This window comes from Pieris rapae, chromosome 10 (assembly GCF_905147795.1).
Source record: "Pieris rapae chromosome 10, ilPieRapa1.1, whole genome shotgun sequence".
Taxonomy (NCBI): domain Eukaryota; kingdom Metazoa; phylum Arthropoda; class Insecta; order Lepidoptera; family Pieridae; genus Pieris; species Pieris rapae.
In genome coordinates this window covers 1,944,949-1,957,535 of record NC_059518.1, presented here as the reverse complement: position 1 = coordinate 1,957,535, position 12,587 = coordinate 1,944,949, and the positions used below count along the sequence as shown (strand labels likewise).

At 31.3% G+C, this 12,587-nt stretch overlaps 1 protein-coding gene across 3 annotated transcripts; it reads right to left on the bottom strand.

Moving 5' to 3' along the window:
* Window positions 1-419: 419 nt before the first annotated feature.
* On the bottom strand, window positions 420-8,393 carry LOC111000160 (ras-related protein Rab-3). Of its 3 annotated transcripts, none has more exons than XM_022269517.2 (6): window positions 8,063-8,393; window positions 6,682-6,788; window positions 5,572-5,689; window positions 3,423-3,541; window positions 2,667-2,838; window positions 420-2,001 (listed from the first exon to the last, which is right to left on the bottom strand). In XM_022269517.2, exons 2-6 carry the CDS (start codon window positions 6,786-6,788, stop codon window positions 1,852-1,854), a joined length of 666 nt encoding a protein of 221 aa, XP_022125209.1. In that variant the 5' UTR covers window positions 8,063-8,393; the 3' UTR covers window positions 420-1,851. The 3 variants fall into 3 exon arrangements, with proteins under 3 accessions (XP_022125209.1, XP_045485812.1, XP_022125210.1); XM_045629856.1 differs by lacking the exon at window positions 8,063-8,393 and adding an exon at window positions 7,021-7,105; XM_022269518.2 differs by lacking the exon at window positions 8,063-8,393 and adding an exon at window positions 6,860-6,993.
* Window positions 8,394-12,587: the final 4,194 nt, after the last annotated feature.

Genomic DNA, 12,587 nt, shown 5'->3' with positions numbered 1-12,587 from the left:
CAGAAGGCATATCTGTTGTTGAGTGATACCTCTGCCCATGGTCACTTTTCCAGCAAGGTTCGCAAGTGCGTTGCCTCAAAATTGGTACGCTTTTCTTAAAGGACCCGAAGTCGAATTGGTTCGAAAATATTTCTTTCAAATTTAATTTAATTATGTCACAACTTTTTCGTGCCTTTATAAATATGTTAAGTATTCAAAAGAAAATAAATATCTGTATGACAGTGTTGTATTTTAAGTATAGATGATTCATTTTTTGTTCGTTAAGTAAGCAATACACGCAAATGCTTCAAGTGAGTCTTTCATCATAAGAGAAACATAGAATTTTCTAGTTTTTATATATGTTAAGGTAAATTTTTAGATTAGTATGACCATTTAGTAATTTAGCGGAAGTGTACCAACTAGATAATAGAATACATCAATTGACACAAAATGGTCTGGTTCTTGTATTATCTTAGAGCCAATTCAAATAAACATTTATTATGAACAACAATTTGAATACAAACACTCAACGCCTATAAATAAAATTCTAAACTTTGATTACATTTTACTAACAATATTTAAAAAAAAAGTGTCTTACGAACTACAGAAATTTAAAAACTAATGAACCTACTTAGCAATAGATTACGTTATGTGCACAGATTTCAACAGAAATTGATATAAATAGTATTGTCTATGTCTTCTAGAACAGATAATTCTAATGTGCTTCATACACATTAATTAAGCAGTTAAAAGTTCATATAGATATATGATTACTGCCACATAAAACCTATAAATAACATTACTTAGCAGATAACAAGAATACAAACAGATTTATACGTACGCTATACATTAATTTTTATACACCAAGAAACATATTTACAAATCACCCATGTGATATTTATGTCGGAGCCAACTAACTTAAAAACCGTTCAATTGACTGCCTAGCGTTTTAACTAAACAGCGCCGTTTAACTAGCGGCTTGAAAGATATTCAGCAGTTTGATAAACTGACTGGCTAATGCATACCATTCATACGATAAATAAATAAAAAAGATGAAACATCCGAAATAAAAAATATTTCTTTATAAATTAAATTGAGTCAGTCACAGCTATTACTGTCACTGTACTTTTCCATTGTACTTGTTGATTTTCACTAAAGGAAAACTCTATCAAACTTGTGGTTTGCTGACGTCATATTGACAGTTTGAAAAGTTTCGTATTCAAGTTTGAGAGAGACTTAATTGAAATTAAGTAATAAATCGTAATCGATCCATGTCAATTTCTTAGCAGTTTGATCAACTGATGTTAAACAGGGCTGTAAGAGTCTAAGTTGTTGATTAAACGGCTAATTAAGCTTGCTGCATATATTAATGTTGGCTGCGATATTTATACGAGTGTCGCTGTGTGGCAATTTCTACTATAGCGCGCAAAGATCTACGCAAAAATATGTTTAAACGCCTTCAACTTTTAAATTACTTCTAAAAATACTTTGCGCCGATTTCTTTGGAACTTTGGTCCGATGGCCAAGTCACTCGCGCATTTAACATATACATACTCGTTGTCGATGCAAATAAAACGCGAAGCACGGTTATATTGAAAATTGCAAACATCTTACAATAAAACATATTAAATACACAAGTATCAGATCCCTACTCCAGCTCCAATCAATAATAGCTACTTAAGATCTAAGCTAATACTCAATTTTAAACTAACCTAAAATTAACGTAAAGGTGTTTAATGAAATATAAAAAATAATTTTTATAAAAATAACCCTTGAAGATACTGGACGAAAGTTTGCGGAGGATTAAGTGAATAATTTTGTTATCAATTCCAGTATTTTCAAGGCAGGAATGAGAGGTTTTGTTTAGTAGTATTAACAGTTACAATTAGGATTGTTGTTTCCTTGGGGCTGCTCTGAAAGCTTCTGGCCTCGAGCTCCACCAGCCAACATGTTCTGTGGTTCCGAATCCAAGCTCTCCGACATCTTGTCACAGATAATGTCTACTAGTCGCTCGAACACGGTCTGAAAAACGATAATGTTACTCATTAACTAGTCTGGGCCTAAATACTCTTACATATTTTTTTTTAAACTTTTTAATTATTATGAATTCAGAACATGGATTTTATGTTTAAAAAGTTTTTTAGATTTCGCGCCATTTCACATATTTTTTTTTATTATTTGCTAAGACTCCAATCAATATGGAGGTATAATTTTTAATTAAATTACATAACTTCATTAAAAAACGTTCTCTTTACTGTTGTACATGAAAAACTATTTAGTCAAATAAAAGCAATAAGCATCAAGATAGACAAAGTAACACGTCCTTTGAGTGTATAGCGAGACGAGGCGACAAAGTGGTGAAGATATACTACTGTAGTTTATGTCAGCAAGGATCCATTGATTGCACCCAAAGAAGCGACAGGTTGACCCAAAAAATTTACTTCGAACAATCGTTACTACACCAGTGACTCAACTTATCTTAACAAAACATGGACTCATAGACAAGGCAGCCTTCTATTATCACTAAGTCTTATTTGCGGCAATTAATATAAAATGAAAGCCCCTTCCGATATCCAAGACAAACGGTATTTTCGTTAATGAAGGAGCAACAACCCAGTTGTACGCGCCTAACGAAAAGAAGAAAAACAGAAGAAGGAAGGTGAAATGAAATAGTAAGACTTTCATACCTTGACATTAACATTCTCCTTAGCGCTCGTTTCATAAAACTCGACGCCGAGTTGGTCAGCGAGCTGCTTGCCACGTTCTTGGCTGATGACGCGCTCTTCCTCCATATCACATTTGTTGCCGACCAGAATGACTTGAGCATTATCCCACGAGTAAGTCTTTATCTGCGTCACCCTGAAAATGAATAAAATAACAACAGCAGCTAAATTATCGTAAGTATTTATTTTATTTTATTTATAAACACTTCGTTACATTACAATATACAAATTGAACATAATTAAATGAAAAGGAGGGAAACTGGCGGCTATCGAACGATTTCTTCCAGGCAACCACTACTATTTTATTAGATAGGTAAACAAGTGTACGCAGAACATTTTAAAGATATATATCATGTTTTTAATAAAAATGATCTTTCGGGATGTCTTTCTTTTTGTAAACTTTTTGTAAACAAGAACTTTTTATAGTAAAATACCTTTTTTATAGGACAGGGGCATTAATTTCAGATGAGCCTCCTACTCGTTTGTCCTTGTTCTATTTAAAAAAGGATATATTTATATATATTCGATCTGTTGTGTTGTGTGTGTGTTCAATTATCTGATTAAACCAGTCCAAACTGAACGCTAACATTCCAAGCTGTAATGCCCAGCGATTCCTATTTGTTATAATATTAAATAAATAATTTATTTATTTTACTTTTCTGGACTGTAGTAGGAATAAGAATTCTACTGGGAATTAAAAGAAAACATATTATTACTTACCAGTCCTGTACACTGTTGAAGCTTTCTTCGTTAGTGATGTCATACATGAGTATAAAGCCCATCGCTCCACGGTAGTATGCAGTTGTAATTGTACGGTAGCGCTCTTGACCTGCTGTGTCCTATTAACAAAAACTTTATTTGCGACCAGTACTTTGTGATTCTCCTAATACAACTCAACCTATATAAATTAAATTCTAAAACAACTCCTACAAGAATATTAGTACAAACAAGAAAATTTAATAACTTAATCAGACAATACATCTAATGTTTGATTAAGTAATAACATTATTTATTGTTTTTTTTTTGTTTTTTTAATGTATCTTTACATTTAAAAAATTTATTATATATTTTTTCTATTTTATATACATAAATTGTTTATCTATAATCTGTTTTGGCTTTCTGTATTGTTGTGTTCTGTATTATAATATGTATAAGTATAAGCTGTTAGATAACTTTTAATTAAACAAATGAGTAAAATTATTAAAGGTAATCAAATCGAAGAAAATGAAAACTTTGGAAGTTAAATCGCCAATTATTAACGGGAATTCAAGTTATACAAATATAAACTTAAAAATGCACGAATTCACTAAATAAATTGGGTCATTTTTATCATGAATTTAAATATCATTTTCACACATTTCTTATATAAATATTTCTTAGTAGAAATGTCGCAAGATAACAAGTTTAAATTTATATTCGTTATTTTCAAGAGTCTCAAGATAGTGTAACGAAGAGCAGTATTAAAAAAGCTATTAAAAATTTCCATATATTGTTAACTCTCAAAGTTTTAATCAAATGCATGAGATAAAACAAGTTTTGTATTATTTTAGCGAGGTTTCGACGGAATAAAGTTACTATTTGCCTCTAGGAACAAAATTTTAATTTGACTTTGTATAAACATTTCTCTAATATGATATCCTGATACATATTTATTTCGACATCACTTTTGAGTACGGGCTATGGCCAATGGGGCAGAAATCTGCCTCTTTGCTTTACTTCTTCTATTTTATATTACATGTGTAACATTATCAATATATTTGTTTTATCGGAAATCTGAACAATGACATTCCGATTATTCCTTATACAACACCAATAAAATTGTAATTAAGTTAGTAATATAGTTTAGTAAATTAGGTATTTATATATTATTATTGCTAAGTTGCTGTAAATAATAAAGTGAATGTTGAGAATATTTTTGCAAATAGATTCGAAAACTACTGGACTATTTAAAACACGCTTTCAGTATAAAACAAAGGGTATATTTATTTCCAAAACATTTTTAAATAAATGTCCAATTGCGCGTAACCGGAAGGCGATATGTTATCTTTACAAATATTATAAAGTTTGCGAGGTTGAAGTTAAATTTAATTTTTGACTCTAAACCGATTTTGAAAATTCATATACCAATAGAAAGCCACATAATTTATGAGTGCTACAAGCTTCAATTTATAAATATATAATACATATTAACTCGTAAAAATTACAAGAATTTTTCGTCGTAGTCGGATTTGCAAAGTCAGAAACACGGTAGAACGAAAACAGTTCTGAGAAAGCTGTCTTAACGATCCGAGAAATACCGATTTATTGAGAAAAACTGGCAGAACTTAATAATGCCTAAGATACCTATCTTTTATATTAAATAAAACCAAGTTTTCAGCGACGTCTAGACGTCTCTGACTGTTGGGAATAAATTCAAATAGTACAACACAGAATTCTGTGTACCATTGGTATAGCGCTATAAATTCTGTGTTCATCATATCTATACTGATTCATAAATAAGGATTAAAGGTTTTTTTTTAAGATTTTTATTTAATTTAAAAACTTAGGTTTTAGTACATTTTACATCGAACGATAACCTGACATGGTTTATCCGTCGCTGTCTGTGCTCACTTAATTGTTATACAAAAACTATTAAGCAGATACGATAGATATACTTAACAGAAAAAAGGAATAAAATTAGTTATAACTGTAACTATGTATGAAGTGTTTTTTTATCTTAGTGCTAAACTTATCAGTAGTCACAAATATGTTCTGCATCTCCAGTGGCAGTTCATTTAAAACGCTAGACAAGAATGTATAGTGAGTCTTGCATAACCGGGTACGGCTAGTAAATAAATAAATACCTCCTATGCAGCAAATAAAAACTCACCCATATTTGAAGTTTAACACGTTTGTCGTGTCGGAACACCGTTTTGACCTTGAAATCAATGCCCACAGTAGACACAAACGCTGATGTAAACGAGTCGTCCGCGTAGCGAAATAGAAAACTGAAAATTAAAATTGTACTATTGTGTAGTGGTAACAAAACAGACTTGGTATAAAACGTTCCATACTCATGTTATAACACTGAATGTAGCCCAATTGGTTTTGAACAAACCAAAGCTACAGCAGAATGATATGGCTAAGAAAATTATAAGTCAAACATATAATTATGACAGTATGGGAAAATTTTATGGGAATCTTAGAGCGGATCCTTAATGTCATTATTTGTGTGTGTGAGGGATTATTGTACAAGAGAGACCACCATGTCTTGAGAAAGAGAAGTGTACAAAAATATTGAAGATACAGGCAGAGAATGTACCTCTTCATGTAACATTTGTCTTATGTTAGACGAGGAGGCAAACGGGCAGGAGGCTCACCAGATGTTAAAGATACCGCCGCTTATGGACACTCGCACTGCCAGAAGGCTCGCAAGCGCGCTGTCATTCTTTTAGAATTAGTGGACTCTTTTCTTGAAGGGTTTATTCGAATTGGTTCGGAAATACAGTGAACAGCTGGTTCCACATAGGTTCTTAAGGCAGTTTTTGCCGCGCCCCACCAGGCGTCAAAAATTTCCTTATGAAACCCTTAGTTGTGGAACGACGGACGTCAAGGTGATATAGATGGTATTTTGTATTTTGCCATGACAACCGATGATGAAACTCGATTGATGAATGACGATGATGCTCAGATCTCGCAACGATACGCAAAATAGTATACGATGTTATATATAAATATATTAATTGTGAGTACGATTTATAGATAACAATAGCTAAAAAAAATCTCGTCTTAAACGATAATCTGACCGATGAGAACCAACCAAGCGGGTAGCCGGTCGGTAGTAAAAATAAATATGTCTTTGAGACAGGAATGTAATTAGAAAAACTTTCCGTCAAGCGAAAATAATTGGCGTCTTGTAACAAAAATTATTGGAATTTGTTCAAAAAACTCTTGTTAACGCTCATAGTACAATGAACGTAATTTGGCAGACTATACTGACCTAGTCTTCCCAACAGAACTGTTCCCAATAATCAGCAATTTGAACATGTAGTCGAAATTTTGATCTCCAGCATCTTTCTGCCATTTGGGATCACCTCCTCCAGCCATCTGTCAAAATATAAAAGCTTTCTCTTATTTAACAAACATAAATGCCTATTTATTTATTTCAATGTACCAACCAATATTTAAAAAAATATGTTACACAGCCTATTTTAATCTTTGGGTGACAGAAATGAGACAGTCAAAATTACGCGCATGTCAAATTTGTCGTATCAAAATACATTTTTGACGTAAGTAAGACTTAGCTATAAGTTTCACACTATTTACAAAATGACCTCACTTCTATCGTTTAAATTAGCTTTCATATTATTATTCACTACAGGATATCTATTATCTTTTGGCACGGCCACCGCTGTGTTTACTCCATTATCGACTGACACTACACAGCATTTTGTTATCGCTACATTCATATCGAACCTTATTACTGGGCAATAGAGGTCATAGCTATTGATCCTGCCAATAATGTCAAAAGCATGAAAATGAATTTTCTCAAATAAAGAATAATTTCGCGCGCTCTTCACGATTCACATATCCTTTTGTGATATTGTATTTTTATTGATTTTATAAACAGGTCGTTTGTTTGACAACATAAGTCACAACAAAAATACTGTGACACTGTTAATATTTACTAATATATGTGTATTAAAACACTATATATTATTTCTTTTCGACACGTTTCTCTGAATTAATAACTAAAATACATCAGTGTAGTATTGAAACTCTCAAACCTGAGGTCCAACGTTCGAATCTCGGCTTTGTACTAATGGATTTTACAGTTTAAACATGAAACAGATAGAAACTACAGTACAGAAACCTACAGTTGTGCAGAAAAGTTTTTATATAATTGAGTAGGATATATTGTAGTTATAGAAAAGTATCAGAAAGGGAAATTGTTACTCAAAGTATAAGCAAAGATCATGTCTATCATCATATACAAAAAGATCTTTTGAGTACCTACAGGTATGAAAGTGCCACGTCGGCGTAGTTGAACGATTCTGAATGCGCCAGGCTCGCGTTATTTTATTCGATGCGCAAACGTTATCTGGTATTGACCTAAATTCCACTCACAAACCCTTATCATCGCAAGTTACCCAGATTCAGAATTTCTGTCTCTTTGTAACACATGTTTGTTATGCTGAAGTGCGCCTGTGCAGGACAAAGCAAGGTCTTGCGTAGGCGGTAGGTTTTTAATTTTGACTTAAAATCTATATTAAAAAGGACGAATATAAATCGACTCTATGGTTTTGGGATAAGCTTTCCAAATCAATGTTATGTAACAAAATTCAAATATCCAATATCGAATTATTTAAATTTTCGAATACCTTTTACGCTTGGGTAGCCGGAGACAAGTAGACTTCTGACGTCACAATAATGTCCTTGAAGGAACTGCCAATCTGCTATCGATTTTTATCACTTAAGCCACTGAATCTAACCAAAAATCCTACGAAAACAGGGTAAAACAATAAACAGAATCACTAAGTGCGAAATCGATATCTCTCGGAGATTATATTGTGACCCACTATAGTTTTCGTACTGATTCTCGAAGCGTCATTAGAGCTGATGATTTCTCTTAGTTAATTCACAGTGAAAATTGTATTACGTTAAAGACTGCAAGTAACAGCTGTTACGGCTTAGACCTTACTGTGCCATGGGAGTAGGACGGAAATTCAAAATGGCGAAGGATGCGCGCGCATTTATACCGACTTGTCAAATTTTCATGATACCAAATATTTAAACATGGTGCTGGCATAGGGTAGTTTAGTTACAACATCTTATTTCAATTATAATCAAATCAATGAGAGTTTATAACCCCATCAATCTATTTAAAAGATATAAAAATGTTAAACTTCACCGGAGATTAAACAAAAGAGAATCTACTTCTGAGAATCATTAAAAATTATTCGATTTGTATCGAACTTAGTAAGGAAGGCGCTCTAACGATTTCAGTAAAAATAAGACGCTCACATGAACAATGAAGTACCAATGTAACGACCTCATCTTGACCTATATTTAACCATTCCCTCTAACAATTATACTACGGCAAATATTGAAAATTGTATGAAACCTTTTTGATATTTATTATAAATTAAATATAATTAACATTGATAATAAATTTAATTTATCCCTTATAATATTTTTCTTCTAAAGATAATTAAAGAATGTAAAAAAAAACAGTTAAAACAGTAATCTTATTCTTAAATTATAGTAAGAAAATTGGGACTCGTTTTGATTATACGAAATAATATATGTATTTAATCGTAAACAGTCATTTAAAAGAGTGCCCTAGTTTCAAAGAAAACGTGACAAAAACTGAACCACCTAACTTAGAACCTTTATTGATTACTTGCACACTTGTAGCCGAATTGGCTAAATAATAGTTCTAAACATTGTAACTAGATGGCGTTACTCAACAGTAACGCAACCGTACAATGATTTATTTTAAAACTCAAATATCTTTAAATACCAACATATGTATATTAATGGATAAAATAATTATCGAATAAAACAAAGCTTCGCTTCCCAGTGGATCTCTTCTGAGAGAAATGTCGCTGTATTTTTAAATGATCTTAAAAACCTGAAGGAGAATAATGTTTTTTTGTAAAATAGTCATCAGAGAGCCGATGGACAGAAACCGGTCGAAACAGATAGTCCGCTCTAGATGCTTCTCTGCAAACCACAAAGATTAGACATGAGCTGCCGAGTGAAGATAGAATATTTAATTTTGTAAATATTCTAAAATTACATTTTTGTTTTTCTTAATTAATTTTCTGTTTGTTTTTAATTCGTGTACGAATTGATGACTGTATATACATCCCTGTTGATTTAGGCTCACCTGTTAGAATAATGTTTTCGCAAATAAATTAAAATATTCTACATTGTACCTACAGCGTTAACACTAATTAATTTTCGATATAGAAATGCTAACTTAAACCATATAAAGTTATGATGACAGACTTGATATTAAATTGAAGTTGGTATATTTAATATAACTTTTGTATGACATATCTGAATTATAATGAATAAAGTTTTGATTGATTGTGAAATTGCAGGTATTTTCCTTTCGTTCTAGCCGTGGATATAGGTCTATTTATGCATTATTTTTTTGTGTTCATTTGGCAGATTAACCAACTTCAGAAGGGGAATATCATTTTGACTTGAATGCCTATCCCGATGGCTGGCCATGCGTCATACTCATGAACGGGTGCTACTTGTGGTGACTGGTCGTACTTGAATTCGTGTATGCGGTGATATTAGTTGTTTCTACTAGGTATTTGCGTGTTGTTCTCACGAGTATGTAAGTGCCTGTAAGTGAGAGTTTATTGCCAGTACTTCTCTTCCGTTCTACGCCCATGATTTGAGAACTGGCAGTAAATGTAAAATTAGAAGCATTTAATGTTTATTTCTTTTTTTGACGTTGATAAGTGTACATAATGTTACCTATATGAATAATTAATTTTTGAATTTTAATTATCGGAATCAGATGTGTATGGTGATGATATATTTATTAAGGGTTTTAGTTTATTTACAAATTTATATAAAATTATAAGTGAATACTTTTTTTAATTGGACATACATACGTAGGCTCAGGAAGCTGTAGAAATTAGTAAAAAGTTCTAAATACGAAAATGTATCGCAATAACGCACGCAGACACTCAAACTTTTTCAATTTTTTTTTAATTTCCTTTTAGTATTTTTTTTTCTATATTCAAATATATTAAATTATATGCAATTAATTATATCACACGCGAAAATCTATTTTTGTGTCAATATGTTCCACCGTAACGAAAAATAATCATTTTTGATGAATGGGATGTCAATCTATACATTATTAACTCCTGATACGAAATATGATAGATGACATATAAACGGGGGATATTATTCGATTATATATCTTATTCCATTTATATTATTATTTTCTTTAGATGTGTTCTTCATTACTGAAGGTCTGTGCTTTGTTTTATATGTATGTTAGTAAATACATAGACAATATACAAAGCCAAAACAGATTAAATAGATAAACTACTATCTCAGAGTACAGAGTACAGGAGTTCCTTCATATTATGGCCCACAGCTAAGGTTAACCTTTTGAAAAGGGCGCATATGTTTCGTTGCACTAATTTAGTATGTCCATCGTCCGTTGTATGAACTGTCAAAAGTTATTTTATTTGTAAGTACTTAGTTGATTTCTTGTATTTTTTTCTTGTTTTTTTTTGTTTCGTTGTTAAATTTCATTGGCTTATTGTGCACTCTTGTCGATTTAGAGTTACCTGTTAGGTCAGGAGTGTTTCTATATATAAATAAATAAATTATATAAATGAAGTTGAAAACATAAGTACGTAAATTAATAGACAAAAAGAGGAAAAAGATAAAAACGGAAATTTAACATATACAAACGTAAAATTAATACTTAATATTTTTAAGATAAACTCAAAGTCTTCTTAAAGATCACTTAAGTGAGGTGGAAAATATCATCATCGTCTTGTCGGTATAGCTGGAGAACCATTCCTCATGGAAGTATTGGATAATTCAAGCTGGTATTGATATTTTAGAGTGAATTTTGATAAAATCGCAGTCATAAGCATATTGTTCAAGTGCACTGGCACAAATAAAGATTTTAGTTGGGGCCTGGTAGATAGCACAAGTAACTACAGACGTGGTTTCCTCGCTCAACAATAATGTTTTGCTTTGTATCCTATATTTATCAATGAAAGTTTTTTTTGATATATCCAATGTGTTATTTTTTTACTTTTCATTTTATAGATAAGTTTCTGTTTTGTTTCCTAGATTAATAAATAATAAATAATTAGCGTTATAGGTTCTATCTACCAGGAGCTAATTTAAATCCTTCCCAAGCTGATATAACGTCCAAGAATTTACAAAAAGCGTCTTCGTTCGTGCGTTTCGTCTCGCATCTTCTAACAAAATGGTCCCATATTTGAATAAAAAAATGCAATAAAATATAGTAAGATATACACATTACTCTGACATAACAATTTATAACTTTCCCAACCCGCAAAGGGACTGAGAACGTTACAGGTACATAGGTACATAGGTTACATAGGTACGACTTAGTTTTCATTTATAAAATGAAAGTAATGAAACGGAGTTTTTCTTTGAGACCAATTCAAGCATACATTTTTGCATCTCACAATGCTGATGAAAAAGGATTACCGTATACAGGAATAACAGAAAATCCTGAATGTATAAAGTTATTATTTTTTTTTGTGGAAACTTATGTTGTAACAGAGATGGTTCTTGCTAAAGGATGTTGTAATTTTATGCTAAATAAAGATTTTTTTTATTTAGGTACAGAAACAGAAAACATATTGATTAGATACATAATATATTCACACACACTATATATACACACTAAACAACATTTGAAAATGTGAAACCCAATTACATCTGTACACAGCATTTTACACTAAATATCAACCACACAACATACACATATTAAATTTAAAGAAAAAGAAAAAAAATATAAGTATTTAAAAAGAAATATTATTATATAATATATTTAATATATTAATATATTAAAATAAGTAATTTAAAGTAATAAGTAATTTAGATGTAAAATCCTAAATTATAAATCACGTTCATACACGAAATGTTAAGATTAAATTGGACTTTGTATTATTAAATTTGTAATAAACTTTGTTATTTATGTTCTTATTCCTATTCCTTTACCTATATATATATATATACGGCGGAACAAAGTTCGCCGGGTCAGCTTGTATATATATATATATATATATATATATATATATATATATATATATATATACAAGCTGACCCGGCGAACTTTGTTCCGCCTTAATGGCAATAAATAAGCAGGTTTTTTTTATT

What these genes read in the sequence shown, in the direction of transcription:
- LOC111000160 (XM_022269517.2), bottom strand. Translation starts at nt 6,788, where the DNA reads ATGGCTGGAGGAGGTGATCCCAAATGGCAGAAAGATGCTGGAGATCAA. An exon ending in TTCAACAGTGTACAGGACTG is followed by an intron (nt 2,839 to 3,422) that starts GTAAGTAATAAT and finishes ATTCATTTTCAG; the next exon opens with GGTGACGCAGATAAAGACTT. An exon ending in AGGAGAATGTTAATGTCAAG is followed by an intron (nt 2,002 to 2,666) that starts GTATGAAAGTCT and finishes ATCGTTTTTCAG; the next exon opens with ACCGTGTTCGAGCGACTAGT.